The 21,689-nt window shown below is 42.6% G+C and overlaps 1 protein-coding gene across 4 annotated transcripts in view; it reads right to left on the reverse strand.

Annotated features, from left to right (window-relative positions):
* hycc1 (hyccin PI4KA lipid kinase complex subunit 1) overlaps positions 1-21,689 on the reverse strand; it is a 118,198-nt gene that overhangs the window by 93,652 nt on the left and 2,857 nt on the right. The window contains exon 1 of one of the 4 annotated variants that reach the window (XM_072283087.1): positions 4,834-4,898. The exons of 2 other annotated variants lie outside the window; for them this stretch is intronic. In XM_072283087.1, coding sequence (XP_072139188.1) covers positions 4,834-4,865 — 32 coding nt within the window. In that variant the 5' untranslated portion in view covers positions 4,866-4,898. Of the gene's footprint in view, positions 1-4,833; positions 4,901-21,689 lie in introns of those variants that run through there. One more of the 4 variants, XM_072283090.1, reaches the window with a different exon arrangement.

Genomic DNA, 21,689 nt, shown 5'->3' on the forward strand with positions numbered 1-21,689 from the left:
CATTGCAAAAGGCCACTGAGAAGGTTCCCAGATAAAAGGGAGGCATGCCTAGCAGTGCAGTCGTCGGAGTAGCGCGAGTTAGAGTAGTAGGGCTTTGGCTCATCGGGGCTTCAGCGAGGACAGACTAGGCAAGGTAAGGAAGTTAGTTACTTTCATCAACACACATCAAAGTTGCTGGTGAACGCAGCAGGCCAGGCAGCATCTCTACGAAGAGGTACAGTCGACGTTTCAGGCTGAGGCCCTTCGTCAGTCCTTGGAGTACTCTGTCCAGTTCTGGTCACCTCACTATAGGAAGGATGTGGAAGCATTGGAAAGGGTACAGAGGAGATTTACCAGGATGTTGCCTGGTTTAGAGTGTATGCATTATGATCAGAGGTTAAGGGAGCTAGGGCTTTACTCTTTGGAGAGAAGGAGGATGAGAGGAGACATGATAGAGGTGTACAAGATAATAAGAGGAATAGATAGAGTGGATAGCCAGCGCCTCTTCCCCAGGGCACCACTGCTCAATACAAGAGGACATGGCTTTAAGGTAAGGGGTGGGAAGTTCAAGGGGGATATTAGAGGAAGGTTTTTTACTCAGAGAGTGGTTGGTGCGTGGAATACACTGCCTGAGTCAGTGGTGGAGGCAGATACACTAGTGAAGGTTAAGAGACTACTAGACAGGTATATGAAGGAACTTAAGGTGGGGTGTTATATGGGAGGCAGGGTTTGAGGGTCGGCACAACATTGTGGGCCGAAGGGCCTGTACTGTGCTGTACTATTCTATGTTCTATATCCTCGTCCATGTCTCTCATTGGCAGGACAAGCACAGAAAATTCACCCTCCTTCAGTTTCAGTCACCATTGTTTGAAGTTTGAGCTTCTTTGTGTTGAGTTTCAACACCAAGAAACTCAACACAGTGGCACAGAAACCCCACTGCCGACTAGCGTTTTGGCGGTGAATTGCAGAGCGACGCCAACACACCAACGCACAAGGATAAACGTTCACAACAGCGTAGCCCACTTGCATAGGCTACAGCAATAAGCTAGTACGCACAAGTATAAATCAGCCTTAAGAAAGTAGCATAACGAAGGCAAAGCAGGTGGTTTTTAGGATTCAGAACTCGAGTATTCCTATATTTTCGAACTAGCATATTTCTACACCGAGTCAACAGAAACGTCCATCTTTATTTTAGCTAATCTTCCCCTACAGCACTGAGTCCCTTAAAATTGATGGGAAGAGAACCAACTTTTCTTCCCCACCCACCTCTCCCTCCATGTAACCTGCCACGAGGTAAATCATTGTGGAAACTGAAAGAAGCTCTCTGACCCTACTGAGAGTCCAATGAAAAGCATGTTCAAAGATACTTACCATTTATCATTCAGTATTTTTGAGCTTGTGTTTGACTGTGTGTGGCAAAAATAGTTAAATGCTGGCAAATGCAAAACCAGCAAATAGCAGACCATTACTTCCACTGAAGCTGATTTTAATATAAGCGAGAAAGTCTAATTTCAACCATAACCCCAAAGTTAAATTTAGTCAAATTTCAAAATGTTAAAAATCAGTTATTGCATATTTGCATAGCAAAGATGGCAGCACGTTCAGACACAGTGGCCTCTCTGGGGCTAACAAAAGGTGTCTGTCTTACTATTTCTCTTACTATCTCTTCTTTCAGTTAGTCCTGACGAAGGGTCTCGGCCCGAAACGTCGACTGTATCTCTTCCTAGAGATGCTGCCTGGCCTGCTGCGTTCACCAGCAATTTTGTGTGTTTTTTTTAAACTTTTTTTTTTACAATCGCAAGACAATGCTGGACATGGAAGCACGTAAAGTACTGCAGGTCAATCCCATCAGCAAGCTGCTCATTGGCGGAGGAGCTAGATTTAGTATGGACTGTGTTACTGCCTGCTATAGGAAGGCATTGAAGGCATCGAGTCGGTGCTCGAAAATGGTGGGCAGTCCAACAGCGATTAATTGTCTTGGACATTTCTCTTGCAATTGCAAGACCCTATTAGACATTGGTAATGTAAAACACAGCAAGTCCATTTCCCTTGTTTGTTGTCGAGGCAGATAGCAGGGGAGCTACTTGGCCTCGGTTTTAGTGAGAACTAGGCCTCAAGCCACACACATGCCTGCTGAGTGTTCTGTTGATACAGAAGAGGAGATGCTGGAGGCAGTGTCACGCTTCGTCCATGCTGGATTAGGGGCTGGCCGTTTCTGTCGATGCTGCCCTCCAGTATTCACTCAATGGAAAACAAGCTGGATTGAGTGCACGGACTATGGACTGCTGAGAACTGCTTGTTCTTGCCAACAACACCCATGCACCATCAATTTACAGGACATCTTACTCGGAGACTTGAGTTATTTTATTGATTGACTATGTTTACTTAGTATCTTATATGTGCTATTTGTGCCATGTGCACAATGCTGGACACTAAGCACTTAACGTACTGGAGGTCTATCCCATCAGCAAGCTGCCCATGGCATTTTTGAAGCTCTTCGCCCTTTTTTGTAGCCAGACAAGCATATAGCAATAGTGGCTTCAGTTTTAATTTGAAATAATACAACCAACAATCAGATTGGAATACGGCTTTCTGATATGAAGTGTAAAGTCCAATTTTAACTGTGTTCCATGTATCTTGGGTGAGCTTCGTCAATTACTGTTACAATTCTGGATTTAATAATTCAATTTGATTTGATCTCAGGAAAACAGTGAGTTAACACACAAGAGACTTTACTTGACCTGCTGAGCTCCTCAAGAATTTTAAATGTGTTGATCCAGTTAATGAACAAATAGTTTATTTACCTTTAGTGTTATTAATTGTAGGGGTGGGTTTTGAAGCACTTACAGACCCATCACATCATTTCAAATACATTCTTAATTGGAGCAGATTGAAATCAAAACATGTACCACACAATTTCACAGAAAACGGCTAGAAAAACTCGTAACTGTCAGCGAAGGTCAGAATTCTTTACAATTATGCTTTCAATTTTTATCTTGTGCAATCACGCAGCCTCTGCTCAAAGAGGCACCTCAAATATCAGGCAATGTTTTTACAAACGTATATATCATCCTGCCATGCATCAATTATTAATGCAATTTCCTTTTTAAGCTTCCTGCATTAACATTTGCATTAACATTATACTGAGCAAAACAACTACCAAAATCCAATATTTAAATATTTAGCGAGTCACAAAAAGGAACTGCAACAGAGTAAGTGGATGTACAAATATTTAAAATCAGAGCAAAAAATATAAAGTAAAAATCTGCTCTTGTTCATATTCTTATTCCTTGGCCATGTTCATTTAAAATAACTGCTCTCCTTTTTGAATAGCTATAGTACTATATAGGAAAGAGAATGTAAATAAAATTATTCATCCTTTTGTTATAACCATGTAAAGATGCAATTTCAGCAGCCAACAGTATCCAAAATGTTATCTTCACAAGTACAGGTGTCCCCCACTTTTTGAATGTTCGCTTTACGAAACCTCACTGTTACGAAAGACCTACATTAGTACCCTGTTTTCGTTAACAGAAGGTGTTTTCACAGTTACAAAAAAAGCAGCGCGCGATAAAAGGCAGCGTGCGCCCCAAGCAGCCGCTCTCCCCCGGATTCGGTATGGCATTCTCGCCGGCATTGCTTAAACACATGCCTGTGAGCAGCCGTTAGCAAGATGAGTTCTAAGTTATCAGAAAAGCCTGAAAGAGCTCGTAAGGGTGTTACACTTAGTGTAAAACTAGACATAATTAAGCATTTTGATCATCATGAATGAAGTAAGGACTAAGTGAGTTTGGCTTGTGGAAGCTGACGAAGATGACGTTGAAGAGGTTTTGGCATCCCATGACCAAGAACTGATAGATGAAGAGCTGATGCAATTGAAAGAGGAAAGGATAACAATCGAAACCAAATGAGTAATGATAAAGTACAACTTTAATTTTGAAAGGGTACGTAGGTTTAGGGGATATTTGCAGGATGGTTTGAGTGCTTACAAAGAACTGTATGATAGAAAAATGCGTGAGGCTCAGCAGTCAAGCAAGCCTTCCACATCAGCCACAGCAGACGACGAACCTCAACCTTTGACATCGAGGCAGGCAGTCATAGGAGAAGATGACCTGCCTGCTCTAATGAAAACAGCTGACGATGAGATGACACCCCAGTGTCCCACCACTCCATCACCCCCGCCGCGGACAGATACCAATTCGTGGAGAATGCAGCGGTAGCCGGGAGGCACACAGCACATCTTAAAGAAAATAAAAGCCAAAATAAAAATGCTAATTAATTACATGTCGGGCGGGACCTAATTAATTAGCTTGTTTATTTCGGCTTTTTTCTTAAAGATGTGCTGTGTGCCTCCCAGCTACCGCTGGACCCCTGTATGCTTCGCGGCAATGTATCAGGTTGCTGCCCGGAGGGTGGGGGCCACTGTACTACCCCAACCTCCGACTCAGCCTAACACACCATCATCAGTGTGCTCGACGCCGTCCCAATTCCGGTAAGTGATACTACACTGTACATACATTATTTTTACTTTATATCGGCTGTGTATTTTTACGTGTTATTTGGTATGGTTTGGCAGCTTCATAGCTTAAAGGTTACTGGAGAGCGCTTGCACCGTGTTTTTGCCAATGGCACTTGCGTGAGATTTTCGCTATGGAGAACAGTTCAGGCAATGATTGTGGAAAAGTATTTCTACTTTATAAAAGCTGTGTATTTATCATATCATTCCTGCTTTTACTATATGTTACTGTTATTTTAGGTTTTATGTGTTATTTGGCATGATTTGGTAGGTTATTTTTGGGTCTGCGAATGCTCACAAAATTTTCCCATATAAATAAATGGTAATTGTTTCTTCACCTTACGACATTCCGGCTTACAAACCGTTTCATAGGAACGCTCTACCTTCGGATGGCGGGGGAAACCTGTAACAAACTTGGATACAATCAAAATGACCACAAATCAGAAGGTACGTTAAAATTTCTTACTTTGGAAATTCATGTAAACGTCAGCACATTTCGCTGTTAAGTTCCACCAAATTAAGACTCCTGTGCAAATCTATAAGTTCCAAACTTGCCAGCCAAAAATTCCCCGACTGCATAACAGACATGTGACAATTTCTCAGCAGTTACATTGCAGGAAAACCACCAGTTAAACCTGGTGCTGGAAGACTGTACCTATTAATTTCAAAGAGGAGGATCCAAAAGATATATAGTCCCATTTTCTGCAAACCAGGGACTGGTTCTTAAGGCAGAAAAGCTCAATATCCATTGAGGGGACATGACTGAAAGTCCAAATTGCTTCAATCATTTTTAGATATAATTCTCATGCGTTTGGAAACAGACGAGAGCAATTCTTTCTTAATTTTGTTCTGCACAATGCCCCCCCCCCTCCAGGGCACGTTTTTGTACTGTGCATACATGCTAGGAGGGAAAACAGTTTACAGGTTAAAGAGACTAATTCATGTTAAGAGGCTAATTGCTAATTCATTCATTCCTTTGTCTTAATGAAGCAACTGAAAAACATTTTAGTTTATAAGACTGGAACATATGAGAAAATGCCATTTAGCCCATCAAGTCTGCTCCACCATTCAATCATGGTTGATACTTTTTTTTTTCCCCTCCTCAGTCCCACACCTCTGCCTTCTCCCCATAACCTTTGAAGCCATTTCCAGTCAAGAACCTGTCAAGCTCTGCCTGAAATACACCCAATGACCTGGCTTCCACAGCTGCCTGTAGTAATAAATTCCACAAATTCACCACCGTTTGGTTATAGAAATTTCTCTGTAGCTGTTTTAAATGGGTGCCCCTCTATCCTGAGGCTGTGACCTCTTGTCCTAGACTCCCCAATATGGGAAACATCTTTTCCACATTTACTCTGTCTGGGCCTTTCAACATTTGAAAGGTTCCAATGAGATCCCACCTCATGCTACTAAGTTCCAGCGAGTACAGACCCACAGCCATCAAATATTCCTTGTATGATAACCCTTCCATTGCTGGAGCCATCCTTGTGAACCTCCTCTGAACCCTCTCCAATCCCAGTATATCTTTTCTTAGATGAAGAGCCCCAAACTGCTCACAATACTCAAGGTGAGGCATCATAAGTGCCTTATAAAGCCTCAGCATCACATCCCTGCTCTTATATTCTAGACCTCTTTATAGGAATGCTAACATTGCATTGCCTTCCTCACCACTGACTCAACCTGCAAGTTAACCTTTAGGGTGTTCTGCACAAAGACTTGCAAGTTCCCTTGCACCTCAGATTTTTGGATTTTATTCCCATTTAGAAAATAGTCTGCACATTTATTTCTACTACTGAAGTGCATGACATTGGATTTTCTAACATTTTATTGCCCATTCTCCTAATCTGTCTAAGTCCTTCTGCAGCCTTCCTGTTTCCTCAATACTACCTGCCCCTCAACCAATCTTTGTATCATCTGCAAACTTGGCAACAAAGCCATCTATTCCATCATGTAAATCATTTATATACAACATAAAAAGAAATGGTCCTAAAACTGACCCTGCAGAACACGATGTCACAGGCAGCCAACCAGAAAAGGATCCTTTTTTTCCCCACTCACTGCCTCCTACCAATCAGCCAATGCTCTAAACATGCTAGCAGCTGTCCTGTAAAACCCTGGGCTTTCTAATCTGGTAAGCAGCCTCATGTGTGGCACCTTGTCAAAGGCCTTCTGAAAGTTCAGATAAACAACATCCACTACATCCCCTTTATCTAGCCTACTTGTAATCTCCTCAAAGAATTCCAACAGGTTCGTTAGGCAAATTTTTCCCTTAAGGAAGCCATGCTGAATTTGTCCTATCTTGTCCTGTCTCACCAAGTATTCCATAACCTCACCCTTAACAATTGACTCCAGCATCTTCGCAACCACGGAGGTCAGGTTAATTGGTCTATAATTTCCTTTCTGCAGCCTTCACCCTTTCTTAAAGAGTGGAGTGACATTTGTAATTTTCCAGTCCTCTGGCACCATGCCAGAGTCCAATGATTTTTGAAAGACAATTACTAATGCCACCACAATCTCTACCACTACCTCTTTCAGAACCCTCGGGTGCAGTTCATCTGGTCCGGGTGACTTTTGTACCCATAAGTCTTTCTGCTTTTTGAGCACCTTCTCCCTTGTAATAGTAACTGCACCCACTTCTCGTCCCTCAACCCTTCAACATCTGGTACACTGCTAGTGTCTTCCACAGTGAAGACTGATGCAAAATACTCATTTAGTTCATCTACCTTCTCCTTGTCCACCATCATTATTTCTCTGGCCCCTTTTCCTCACGGTGCTATATCCATTCTCATCTCTCTTATTTTTTGAAATATTTGAAAAAACTTTTATTATCCACTTTGATATTGTTTTCTAGCTTGCTTTCATATTTCATCTTTTTCTTCCTAATGATTCTTAAGTTGCTTTCTATGGGTTATTAAAAGCTTCCCAATCCTCTATCTTCCCGCTAATTTTTGTTTGTTGCATGCCCTCTTGTTTGCTTTTACATGAGTTTTCACCTCCCTTGTCAGCCACGGTTATATTATTTTGCCATTTGAGTATTTCTTTGTTTTTGGAATACATCTATCCTGCACCTTACTAATTTTTCCCAGAAACTCACGTCATTGCTGCTCTGCTGACATCCCTGCCAGCATCTCCTTCCAATTTACTTCGGGCAACTTCTCTCTCATGCCACTGTAAGTTCCTTTATTCCACTGAAATACTGCTAAGTCAGACTTACTTTCTCCTCATCAAATTTCAAGTTGAACTCAATCATTTTGGTTGTACCATGGAGAGCATTCTGACAGGCTGCATCACTGTCTAGTATGGAGGGGCTACCGCACAGGACCGAAAGAAGCTGCAGAAGGTTGTAAATCTAGTCAGCTCCATCTTGGGCACTAGCCTACAAAGTACCCAGGACATCTTTAGGGAGCAGTGTCTCAGAAAGACAGTGGCCATTATTAATGACGTCCATCACCCAGGGCATGCCCTTTTCTCACTGTCACCATCAGGTAGGAGATACGGAAGCCTGAAGACACACACTCAGCGATTCAGAAACAGGTTCTTCCCGTCTGCCATCCAATTCCTGAATGGACTTTGAAGCTTTGGACACTACCTCACTTTTAAAATATACAGTATTTCTGTTTTTTGCACATTTTTAAAAAATCTATTCAATAGACGTAATTGATTTACTTGTTTATTTATGTTTTATTTTATTATTTTTTTTCTCTCTGCTAGATTACGTATTGTATTGAACTGTTGCTGCTAAGTTATCAAAGTTCATGTCACATGCCGATGATAATAAACCTGATTCTGATCACTGTCTCCCAAAGGTTCCTTTACCTTGAGCTCCTTAAATTCCCTAATCACTTCCAGTTTATTGCATAACAGCAAGCCAGTATAGCTGATCCCATAGTAAACTCAACAACAAACTGCTCTAAAAAGCTGTCTTAAAGGCATTCAACAGATTCACTCGAGACCCATTACCAACCTGATTTTCCCAATCTGCATGTTAAAATATCCCATGACGATCATAACATTGCCCTATTGCCATGCCTTTTCTATTTCCCGCTGTAATCTGTAGTCCACATCTCCTAGCTACTGTTCTGAGGCCTGTATATAACTGCCAGAGTCCTTTTGCCCTTGAAGTTTCTTAACTCAACCCTCAAGGATTCAACATCTTCCAATCCGGAGCCACATCTTCCTAATGATTTGATGCCATTCTGTATCAGCAGAGCCACACCACCCCCTCTGCCAACTATCCTATCCCTCCAATACAATAGGGAACTTTGGACGATCTGCTCCCAACTACAACCATTCTTCAGCCACAATTCAGTGATGGCCACAGCATCATACCCGACAATCTGTAAAAGTGCAATAAGAAAATCCACCTTATTTCTTATACTCCGTGCATTGAGACATAATACTTCGAGTACTGTATTTGCTACCCTTTTTGATTCTGCATCCCTAATGCACTGATATTTTGCCATTTGAGTATTTCTTTGCTGGCTGCAATCTTGTCCTATCATCTGCCTGTCCTTCCTGACAGTCTGTCTGCATGCTATCTCTATCTTTGTTTTTTTTAAACCATCCATCCTATCCCAATTCCTTTCACTTAAGTTCCCATCCTCCTGCTAAATTAGTTTAATCGTCCCCAACAGCTGTAACAAACCTACCCACGAGAACATTGGTCCCCCTCGGGTTCAGGTGCAACCCATCCCTTTTGTACAGGGTATACCTCCCCCAGAAGAGATCCCAATGATCCAAGAATCTGAAGCCCTGCCCCCTGCACCAGCTTCTCAGCCATGCATTTATCTGCCAAATCATCCTGTTTCTGTCCTCACTGGCAGCGGCACAGGTAGCAATCCAGAAATTACTACCCTGGAGGTCTTGATTCACAGCTTTCTACCTAGCTGTCTAAATTCTCTCTTCAGGCCCTCATTGCTTTTCCTCCCCATGTCACTAGTACCAATATGTACCAAGACATGTTGCTGCTCTCCCTCCTCCTCCAAATTGCTGTGGACTCGATCCAAGACATCCCTGACCCTGGCACTTGGGAGGCAACATCCCATCCGGGTGTCTCGCTCACGTCCACAGAATTTCCCGTCTGTTCCTCTGACCATTGAGTCCCCTATCACTACTGCTCCCCTCTTCTCCCTCTTTCCAATATGAGCATTTCCTTTAATGAGGATCAATTCCCATACAGTATTCATTTCACAATGACCAAGGAGATGTTTCCTGTGCTGTCTTTAAGTTCACCAGAGCTCTGTTTCCACGTTCCCTTTAAACACAGCAGGGCCTTGATTCTGCATTCCCTTAAACTCACTACAGTGTTTCTCATGGGCCTTTTAAGCTCTCTGGGATCACTGTAAAACATAATACTTCTGTATAACATATAAGTTAAATAAAAGTGCTTGAGAGTATTAATTTGAAAAATATCTAGTAGTCAGGAAAATCTTCTAGCCTAGCATCACCAAACATCCTGAGGATACCTAATTATTGGAGTTCTACCATAGATTTATTCTAAATCTATCTCTGCGTTATTTTTAAGTGGAAAAGTTTGAAATGCAATCAAGCAGCTGTATCGTTACACTATTTTAAGGAAGGAGTATCCTTATTCAGTAACGACATAAAACATTTCCCATTATGGTTTGAAAATCAGATGTAGCATGTTCAGTGCTTCAAACATTCAATGAGTCACTAAAAAGAAATGTTGCACTCAAAATGAGTATCTCTGAAATCTTAATAATTGTTCATGCTTGCTTTCTAGTATGGCAGCAATTAGGCTACTAGAATATAACTAATCACTTAACCCATTTTAATGAACAGGTAACTTCCTACCCTTAAAGTATATTGTTTAATTCTGACGAAGGGTCTCGGCCTGAAACGTCGACTGCACCTCTTCCTAGAGATGCTGCCTGGCCTGCTGCGTTCGCCAGCAACTTTTATGTGTGTTGCTTGAATTTCCAGCATCTGCAGAATTCCTGTTGTTTTTGTTTAATTTAGTATATCTCTTTCTTCCAGTCCACTTGTGCCATCTGCCAATACTAAAGGATCAAGTAAGAGCTATTTCTGATGTTAATTACCTGAATTCATGCTATTAAATATCAATGTATCAGGCAGTTTATTCAATGTAGTTCGTAAAGTTAAACACAGAATATTCAAAGTTAAACCTATCACATTTCAGTTCAAGAAAAATCACAGCTAGTGAGATAAACAACAAACTATTGGAAAAGTGGCTTTAAACACCTTGCATTGAAAGGGTAACAAGATCCATGAAAACCAGCAATCCAGAAAAAGCAAGCAAAAGTCAATATAAATAACTAACAACACTATTGCTCCAAATGTTTATCCAAAAATCCATTCAGCTGCTATCTTAGTTTTACTTTACTGAGCTAAAGCTAAGGATGTGAATTTCTAACAAATGAAAACAAGCAAAAGGACACACTATCGAACACGAAGGCGCCTCTACTTTCTTAAACATTTTGCAAAGATTCGACATGCCATCTAAAACTTCTACAAATGCATGGTGGAGAGTATCCTGACTGGTTGAATTACTGTCTGAAAACACCAATGTCCTTGAATAGAAAATCCTACAAAAGATAATGGATGCAGCTCAGTCCATCACAGCCTTTCCCACCATTGAGTACATCTATAAGAAGCACTGTCATAGGAAAGCAGCATCCATCATCAAGGACCCCCATCATCCAAGCCATACTTTTTACTTGCTGCTGTCTTCAGGAAAGAGGTACAAGAGCCTTAGGTCCCACACCACACCAGGTTCCAGAACAATTATTACCCCTCAACCATCAGGCTCCTGAATCAGAGTGGATAACTTTATTCACCCCAACACTGAGGTCCCAACTGATTCCACAAACTATGGAATAACTTTCAAGGACTCTACAACAACTATTCTTAATATTATTACTTATTTATCTATTACTTGGTTTTTCTTTTTGTATTTGCAAAATTTGTTCTCTTTTACACATTGGTTGTTTATCTGTCTTTGTGTGTAGTTTTTTAAAAATTCTATTATGTTGAGGAATTCAAAGTAAATTTATTAACAAAGTACGCATGTCACCAAATACTCCGAGATTTATTTTCTTGCAGGCATTCACAGTAGAACAAAGAAGTACAATAGAATCAGAGCAGAGGAGGTAGCATTGTTTTGTTGGTAAAAAATGAGATCAAATCATTAGAAAGAAGTGACTTAGGGTCAGATGGTGTTGAATCATTGTGGATAGAGCTAAGGAACTGCAAGGGTAAAAAGTCCCTGATGGAAGTTATATACAGACCCCAAAACAATAGTAAGGATGTGGTCTAAAAATTACAACGGGAGATAGAAAATGCATGCCAAAAGGCCAATGTTACAACAGTCATCCAGGATTTCAATATGCAGATAGATTGGGAAAATCAGGTTGCTGCTGAATTCCAAGAAGGAGAATTTCTAGAATCCTACGAGATGGCTTTTTAGAGCAGTTAGTGGTTGAGCCTACTAGAGGATCAGCTACTCTGGATTGGTTATTGTGCAATGAACCGGAACGGTTTGGAGAGCTTAAGGTAAAAGAACCCTTTAGGGAAAGTGATCATAAAATGATCGATTTCACACTGAAATTTGAGAAGGAAAGCTAAAGTCAGATGTATCAGTATTATAGTGGAGTAAAGGGAATCACAGAGGCTTGAGAGAGGAGTTGGCCAGAACTGACTGGAAAAGAACACTGGCAGAGCAGCAATGGCTGGAATTTCCGGAAGCAATTTGGAAGGCATGAGATATATGCATCCCAAAGAGGAAGAAGTATTCTCAAGGCAAGATGACACAACTGTGGCTACCAAGAGAGTTAAAGCCAGCATAAAAGACACAGAAAGGGCACATAATAGAGAAAAAATTAGTTGGAAGTTAGAGGATTGGGAAGATTTTAAAAACCAGCAGAAGACAACTAAAAATAAGTCATTAAGAAAGTAAAGATGGATTGCAAAAGTAAGCTGACCAATATTAGATTATGAGGACATGCAGTCCTCTTTTATTGTCATTTAGTAATTCATGCATTAAGAAATGATACAATATTCCTCCGGTGTGATATCACAGAAACACAAGACAGACCAAGACTGAAAACAGACAAAAACCACATAATTATAACATATAGTTACAACAGTGCAAGCAATACTGTAATTTGATGAAGAACAGGCCATGGGCACAGTAAAAAAAGTTCAAAGTCTCATCTCACGCAGACGGGAGAAGGAAGAAAACTCTCCCCCTGCCATGAGCTGCCAGCGCCACAAACTTGCCGATGCAGCATCCTGGAAGCACCCGTCCACAGTCCGACTCTGAGTCATCCGAAAACTTCGAGCCTCCGACCAGCCCTCCGACACCGAGCACTATCTCTGCCGAGCGCTTCGACCCCAGCCCCGGCCGCCAGCAACAGGAAAAGCCAAGGATTTGGGGCCTTCCCTCTGGAGACTCTCAATCGCATAGCAGCAGTGGCAGCGAACTGGGCATTTCAGAAGTTTCTCCAGATGTTCCTCCGTGCTTCTCACGTCTGTCTCCGTCAAATCAGAATTGTGCACGGCCCCCTATTTAACAAATACGATATAATTTCACCGGAAAGGCCACGCGCACTGTGTCGCGCCGCCATCTTCTCCTCCCGCCAAGGTTAAAAAGAATATCAAAAGTTTCTTCAGATACATAAAGTTTAAAAGAGAGGCGGGTGTGAATTTCAGACCGCTGGAAAACAATGCTGGAGAGGTAGTAATAGGGGACAAGGAAATGGCGGACAAACTGAATAAATATTTTACATCAGTCTTCACTGTGGAAGACACCAACAGTGTGGTGGAAGTCCTAGGTGTCGGGGGTCATGAAATGTGTGATGTTACCATTACCAGGGAGAAGATTCTTGAGAAACTGAATGGTCTGAAGGTAGATAAGTCACCTGGACCAGATGGTGTACACCCCAGGATTCTGACAGAGGTGGCTGAAGATATCGTTGAGGCATTAGTAATGATCTTTCAAGAATCACTAGATTCTGGAATGGTTCTGGAAAACTGGAATATTGTAAATGATACTCCACTCTTCAAGAAAGGGGAAGAGGCAAAAGAAAGAAAGTTATAGGCCAGTTAGCCTGACCTCTGTGGTTGGGAAGATGTTGGAATCAACTGTTAAAGATGTGGTTTTGAGGTACTTGGAGGCATATAAAATAGGGCATAATCAGCATGGTTTCCTCAAGGGAAAATCCTGCCTGATAAATCTGTTGGAATTCTTTGAAGAAATAACAAGCAGGATAGACAAAGGAGATTCAATGGATGTTGTGTACTTGGATTTTCAGGAGACCTTTGACAAGGTGCCACATGAGGCTGCTCAACAAGCTATGAGCCCATGCTATTACAGAGAGATTCTAGCATGGACAAAGCAGTGGCTGATTGGCAGGAGGCAGAGTGGGAATAAAGGGAGCCTTTTCTGGCTAGCTGCCGGTGACTAATGGTGTTCCACAAGGGTCTGTCGAGACAGATTCTTTTTACGTTATACGTCAACGATTTGGGTGATGGAATTAATGGTTTTGTTGTAAAGTTTGCAGATGATACGAAGATAAGTGGATGGGCATGAAGCTTTGGGGAAGTTGAGAGGCTACAGAAGGACTTAGATTTGAGGAATGGGCAGAGAACTGGCAGTAGGAACCCAGTGTCAGGAAGTGTATAGTCATGCACTTTGGTAGAAGAAATAAAAGGGTTGACTATTTTCTAAATGGAGAGAAAATACAAAACTCTGAGGCTCAAAGGGACTTGGAGTCCCCGTGTAGGGTTCCCCAAAAGGTTAATTTGCAGGTTGAGTCTGTAGTGAGGACAGCAAATGCGTGTTAACATTCAGTTCAAGTGGACTGGAATAGAAAAGCAAGAGTGAAATGTTGAGACTTTATAAAGCACTGGTGAGACCTTACTTGGAGTATTATGAGCAGTTTTGGGTGCCTTATCTTAGAAATGATGTGCTGAAACTGGAAAGGTTTCAAAGGAGGTTCGCAAAAATGATTCCAGAATTGAACGGCTTGTCATCTGAACAACTCATCATATGAACCTTGATGGCTCTGGGCCTGTATTCACTGGAATTCAGAAGAATGAGGGGTGATCGGGACTACAGAGCATCGTGGGAGCTGAATTGTGAAGGAAGGCAGTTTTTTTTAAAACTTCTTCGAGTGCAAGAAGGGCGAGACTGCGCAGGCGCGTGACGTCAGCAGGACCACGCGGAGAGTTTAAAAAGGCAGGTTGCTACCAACGGCTCTCCTTTGGATCGGGACTACAGAGCGTCATGGGAGCTGAATTGTGAAGGAAGGCAGTTTTTTTTAAAACTTCTTCGAGTGCAAGAAGGGCGAGACTGCGCAGGCGCGTGACGTCAGCAGGACCGCGCGGAGAGTTTAAAAAGGAGACCACCCTATACAGCGGGCAGCTGTCGGAGCAGGCAGCGGAGTGAGTGGTAGTAGAGTGTAGGGCTTTGGCTTCAACGGGCTTAGGCGGTAAACGGGAAGAGGCTAGAGCGAAGCGCCAACTCTTTTTTCTCTCCCCCCCCACCCCTTTTGCGAATCGGCCCGGACAGACAGTAACAGCAGGGCTCTCACAGCTAACGGTTTAAAAAGTTTGTCTGTTTGGCGAGGTAAGTGGGTGAGTAGACTTATTTTTCCTGTTTCATTCCTGTAGAATTAGATAGCATGCCTGCAGGGTTAGTGCTTTGTTCAGGGTGTCAGATGTGGGAATCCTGGGAGACTTCCAGCCTCCCTGATGGCCACATCTGCGCCAGGTGCACCGAGTTGCAGCTCCTCAGAGACCGTGTTAGGGATCTGCAGCTTGATGACCTAGTGCTTATCAGGGAAAGTGAAGAGGTGATAGACAGGAGCTACAGGGAGGTAGTCATCCTTAGGCTACAGGAGTCAGAACACTGGGTCACTGTCAAGAGAGGGAAGGGAAATGCCCGGATAGTGGAGAGCACCCCTGTGGCTGTCCCCCTCAGCAACAAATATCTTGTTCTGAATGCTGTTGAGGGGGATGACCTGATGGGGAACGCCCACGGTGACCGGGTCTCTGGCACTGAGCCTGGCGCTGTTGTGCAGGAGAGAAGGAGGGAGAAGAGAAATGCGGTAGTCGTGGGGGATTCCATAGTCAGGGGAACAGACAGGAGATTCTGTGAGCCTGACAGAGATACCCGCATGGTGTGTTGCCTCCCAGGTGCCAGGGTACGGGATGTCTCGGATCGGGTCCTGAATATTCTAAAGGGGGAGGGTGAGCAGCCAGTTGTCTTGGTACATGTTGGTACCAATGACATAGATAGGACAAAGGAGGAGGTCCTGAAGAGAGATTTCCAGGAATTAGGAAGGAAGCTGAGAAGCAGGACCTCCAGGTTAGTAATCTCGGGATTGCTACCTGTGCCACGTGCTAGCGAGGGCAAGAGTCGTCGGATCAGGCAGATGAATGCCTGGCTGAGAGACTGGTGTAGGGGGCAGGGCTTCAGATTCTTGGATAATTGGGATCTCTTCTGGGGAAAGTATGACCTGTTCAAAAAGGACAGGTTACACCTGAACCCGAAGGGGACCAATATCCTGGCGGGAAAGTTTAATAGAGCTGTTAGGGAGGGTTTAAACTAATTTGGCAGGGGGATGGGAACCGGAATGATAGAGCGGAGGAAGGGGAAAACAGAAATAAATCTAAGATAGTGAGCAGTAAAGATGTCAGGAAAGACAGGCAGGTGATGGGGCAAATGTGTAGCCATTGGGATGAGTTGAAGTGCAATAAAGTTGCAGTGAAATCAAAGCAAAAAGTATCAAATACTGGTCTTAAGGTGTTGTACTTAAATGCACGCAGCATAAGGAATAAGGTGGATGATCTTGTTGTACAGCTACAGATTGGCAGGTATGATATTGTGGCCATCACTGAGACCTGGCTAAAGGATGCATGTCTCTGGGAGCTGAAAGTCCAAGGACACACAGTGTATCGGAAGGATAGGAAGGTAGGCAGAGGGGGAGGCGTGGCTTTATTGGTAAGAAATGATATTAAATCATTAGAAAGAGGTGATATAGGATCGGAAGGTGCAGAATCTTTATGGGTTGAGCTAAGGAATAGCAGGGGTAAAAAGACCCTGATGGCAGTTATTTATAGGCCTCCAAACAGCTGCAGGGATGTGGACTACAAATTACAACTGGAAATAGAAAAGGCTTGTCAGAAGAGCAGTGTTATGATAATAGTGGGGGATTTTAACATGCGAGTAGATTGGAAAAATCAGGTCGGCACTGGATCTCAAGAGAGAGAATTTGTAGAATGTCTGCGAGATGGCTTTTTAGAACAGCTTGTTGTTGAGCCCACTAGGGGATCAGCTGTACTGAATTGGGTATTGTGTAATGAACCAGAGGTGATTGGAGAGATTGAGGTGAAGGAACCCTTAGGAGGCAGTGATCATAACATGACTGAGTTCACTGTGAAATTAGGAAAAGAGAAGCCGAAATCTGATGTGTCGGTGTTTCAGTGGAGTAAAGGAAATTACAGTGGCATGAGAGAGGAACTGGCCAAAGTTGACTGGAAAGAGACACTGGCGGGAAAGACGGCAGAGCAGCAGTGGCTGGAGTTTATGCGAAAAATGAGGAATGTGCAAGACAGGTATATTCCAAAAAAGAAGAATTTTTCGAGTGGAAAAAGGATGCAACCGTGGTTGACAAGAGAAGTCAAAGCCAAAGTTAAAGCAAAGGAGAGGGCATACAAGGAAACAAAAATTAGTGGGAAGACAGATGATTGGGAAGTTTTTAAAACCTTACAAAAGGAAACCAAGAAGGTCATTAAGAGAGAAAAGATTAACTATGAAAGGAAACTAGTAAATAATATCAAAGAGGATACTAAAAGCTTTTTCAAGTATATAAAGAGTAAAAGACAGGTGAGAGTAGCTATACGATCGATAGAAAATGATACTGGAGAAATTGTAATGGGAGATGAGGAGATGGCAGAGGAACTGAACAAGTATTTTGCATCGGTCCTCACTGAGGAAGACAGCAGGATACCAGACACTCAAGGGTGGCAGGGAAGAGAAGTGTGCGCAGTCACAATTACCACAGAGAAAGTACTCAGGAAGCTGAATAGGCTAAAGGTCGATAAATCTCCTGGACCTGATGGAATGCACCCTCATGTTCTGAAGGAAGTAGCTGTGGAGATTGCAGAGGCATTAGCGATGATCTTTCAAAAGTCGATAGATTCTGGCATGGTTCCGGAAGACTGGAAGATTGCAAATGTCACTCCGCTATTTAAGAAGGGGGAAAGGAAGCAAAAAGGAAATTATAGACCTGTTAGCTTGACGTCGGTGGTTGGGAAGTTGTTGGAGTCGATTGTCAAGGATGAGGTTACAGAGTACCTGGAGGCATATGACAAGATAGGCAGAACTCAGCATGGATTCCTTAAAGGAAAATCCTGCCTGACAAACCTATTACAATTTTTTGAGGAAATTACCAGTAGGCTAGACAAGGGAGATGCAGTGGATGTTGTATATTTGGATTTTCAGAAGGCCTTTGACAAGGTGCCACACATGAGGCTGCTTAACAAGAGCCCATGGAATTACAGGAAAGTTACATACGTGGATAGAGCGTTGGCTGATCGGCAGGAAACAGAGAGTGGGAATAAAGGGATCCTATTTTGGTTGGCTGCCGGTTACCAGTGGTGTTCCACAGGGATCAGTGTCGGGGCCGCTTCTTTTTACATTGTACATCAACTATTTGGATTATGGAATAGATGGCTTTGTGGCTAAGTTTGCTGACGATACGAAGATAGGTGGAGGGGCCAGTAGTGCTGAGGAAATGGAGAGTCTGCAGTGAGACTTGGATAGATTGGAAGAATGGGCAGAGAAGTGGCAAATGAAGTACAATGTTGGAAAGTGTATGGTTATGCACTTTGGCAGAAAAAATAAACGGGCAGACTATTATTTAAATGGGGAAAGAATTCAAAGTCCTGAGATGCAACGGGACTTGGGAGTCCTCGTACAGGATTCCCTTAAAGTTAACCTCCAGGTTGAGTCGGTAGTGAAGAAGGCAAATGCAATGTTGGCATTCATTTCTAGAGGAATAGAGTATAGGAGCAGGGATGTGATGTTGAGGCTCTATAAGGCGCTGGTGAGACCTCACTTGGAGTACTGTGGGCAGTTTTGGTCTCCTTATTTAAGAAAGGATGTGCTGACATTGGAGAGGGTACAGAGAAGATTCACTAGAATGATTCCAGGAATGAGAGGGTTAACATATGAGGAACGTTTGTCCGCTCTTGGACTGTATTCCTTGGAGTTTAGAAGAATGAGGGGAGACCTCATAGAAACATTTCGAATGTTGAAAGGCATGGACAGAGTGGATGTGGCAAAGTTGTTTCCCATGATGGGGGAATCTAGTACGAGAGGGCATGACTTCAGGATTGAAGGGTGCCCTTTCAGAACAGAAATGCGAAAAAATGTTTTTAGTCAGAGGGTGGTGAATCTATGGAATTTGTTGCCACGGGCAGCAGTGGAGGCCAAGTCATTGGGTGTATTTGAGGCAGAGATTAATAGGTATCTGAGTAGCCAGGTCATCAAAGGTTATGGTGAGAAGGCGGGGCAGTGGGACTAAATAGGATAAAATGGATCAGCTCATGATAAAATGGTGGAGCAGACTCGATGGGCCAAATGGCCTACTTCTGCTCCTTTGTCTTATGGTCTTATGGTGACCTAATGGAAATCTATTGAATGATGAAAGTGCTTGATAGAGTAGATGTGGAGAGGATGTTTCCTATGGTGGGAGAGTCTAACACCAGAGAACACAGCCTCAGAATAGAGAGGCGTCCTTTTAGAACGAAGATGAAGAGGAATTCTTTTATCCAGAGAGTGTTGAATCTGTGGAATTCGTTGCCATGGGCAGCAGTGGCGATCAAGTCCTTATGTATATTTAAGGAAGAGATTGATAGATTCTTGATTGGTCAGGAGATTGGGGCTGAGGAAAAATGAATCAGCCATGATGAAATGGCGGAACAGACTCAATGGGCCAAATGGTTTAATTATGCTCCTATACCTTATGGTCTTAATCAATGGAAAACTACACACAAAGACTGATAAACAACCAATGTATAAAAGACAAACTTCACTCGCCCCTCACTGAACTGATCCCATAACCTAACTCATGTTTTCGATACTTATTGCTTACTTACTTGTTATCAGTATTTCATTTTTCTTTTTGTTTAGCAGTTTGTTGTCTTTTACACATTTGTTGTTTGTCTGTCCTTTTGGGTGCTGACTTACATTGATTCTATTATGTTTCTTAGATTTACTGTGAATGCTCACAAGAAAATGAATCTCAGCATTGTATATGGTGGTGTGGCACATGTACTTTTGATAATAAATTTACTTTGAATTGAAATAAATGCAAGAAATACTGTTTTGGAATTTTAACAAGTTCCACCCCCCCCCCAACTTAATAAAGTAATTATTTTTAAGTCATTACATTTTTTTTATTTACATGTATTATAAGCAGTTTAAACACTTGCACTTTATTTAGGACAAACCAAAAATTGTAATAGAAGGGTGGCCACATTCTAGAAGGGTTATATAATTCCGGGAGGGAGTTCTGAACTCTATTTGCTAAATATTTAAGCTTCATCTTACACAACATGCTGAAGAATCAGTAGATCAGGCAACATCGTTAGAAATGACAGTGTTTTGAGGTGAGACCCTTCATCAGAATTGGAAAGGAAGAGGGGGTAGGGGGAGACACCAGAGTAAGGTGGTGTGGAGTGGGGAACTAGCAGGTGATCAGTGAAGCCTGGGGGAGGGATGATGAAGAAAGAAGCTGGGAGTTGACAAATGGAAGAGGTAAAGGGCTGGAGAAGAAGGAATCTGATTGGAGAGGAGAGTGGATCATGGGAGAAAGGGAAGGAGGAGAGGCAGTAGAAGGGTGATAGGCAGGTAAGGAGAAGAGGCAGAAGGGGGCCACATTGGGGAATTGAAGACAAGTGAAGGGAGACGGGAAAAATTACCGGAGTGACACGGGTAGATATAAGATTGATTGAAAATGATGCTGGAGAAATTATAATGGGTAACAAAGAGATGGTAGAGGAACTAAATGAGTATTTTGCATCAGTCTTCACAGTGGAAGACATTGGCAACATACCTGATAGCCAGAGGTCTCAGGGAATAGAATTAGGTACAGTCAAGATTACTAGAGAGAAAGTGCTTGGGAAGCTAAATGGACTAAGAATAGATAAGTCTCCTAGACCGGATGAGATGCACCCACGGGTTCTGAAGGAGGTGGCTTTGGAGATTGTGGAGGCATTGGAAATGATCTTCCAAGAATCAATAGACTCTGGCATGGTTCCAGAGGACTGGAAGGTCGCAAATGTAGTTCCACTGTTTAAGAAAGGAGGGAGGCAGCGAAAAGAAAATTACAGACCTATTAGTCTGACATCGGTAGTTGGAAAGTTATTGGAGCCGATCCTCAAGGATGAGGTTATGAAATACCTCGAGGTGCATGACAAGATAGGCCCAAGCCAGCATGGTTTCATGAAGGGAAGATCCTGCCTTACCAACCTATTGAAATTTTTTGAGGTAATCTCAAACAAGTTTGACAAGGGAGAAGCTGTGGATGTTGTGTATTTGGATTTTCAAAAGACCTTCAATAAGGTGCCACATATGAGGCTGCTTAATAAGATGAGAGCCCATGGAATTATAGGAAAGAGATTGAAATGGGTGGCGCATTGGCTGATAGGCAGAACACAAAGGGTGGGAATAAAGGGATCCTATTCTGATTGGTTGCCGGTTACTAGTGGTGTTCCGCAGGTGTCGGTGCTGGGACCGCTTCTTTTTACGATGTATATTGATGATTTAGATTATGGATTAAATGGTTTTGTGGCTAAATTTGCGGATGACACCAAGACAGGTGGAGGAGCAGGAAGTTTTGAAGAAACGGAAAGGTTGCAGAGAGACTTTGTCAGTTTAGGAGAGTGGGCAAAGAAATGGCAGATGAGATACAATGTTGAGAAATGTACGGTTGTACATTTTGGAAGAAGAAATAATCAGGCAGATTATTATTTAGATGGGGAGAAAATGCAAAAATCGGAAGTGCAAAGGGACTTGGGTGCCCTCGTGCAGAGTACCCTAAAGGTTAACCACCAGGTTGAATCGGCAGTAAGGAAAGCGAATGCTATGTTGGCATTCATTTCAAGAGGAATAGTATACAAGAGTAAGGAGGTGTTGATGAGG

Source organism: Mobula birostris, chromosome 19, assembly GCF_030028105.1.
Source record: "Mobula birostris isolate sMobBir1 chromosome 19, sMobBir1.hap1, whole genome shotgun sequence".
In the NCBI taxonomy this organism is placed as follows: domain Eukaryota; kingdom Metazoa; phylum Chordata; class Chondrichthyes; order Myliobatiformes; family Myliobatidae; genus Mobula; species Mobula birostris.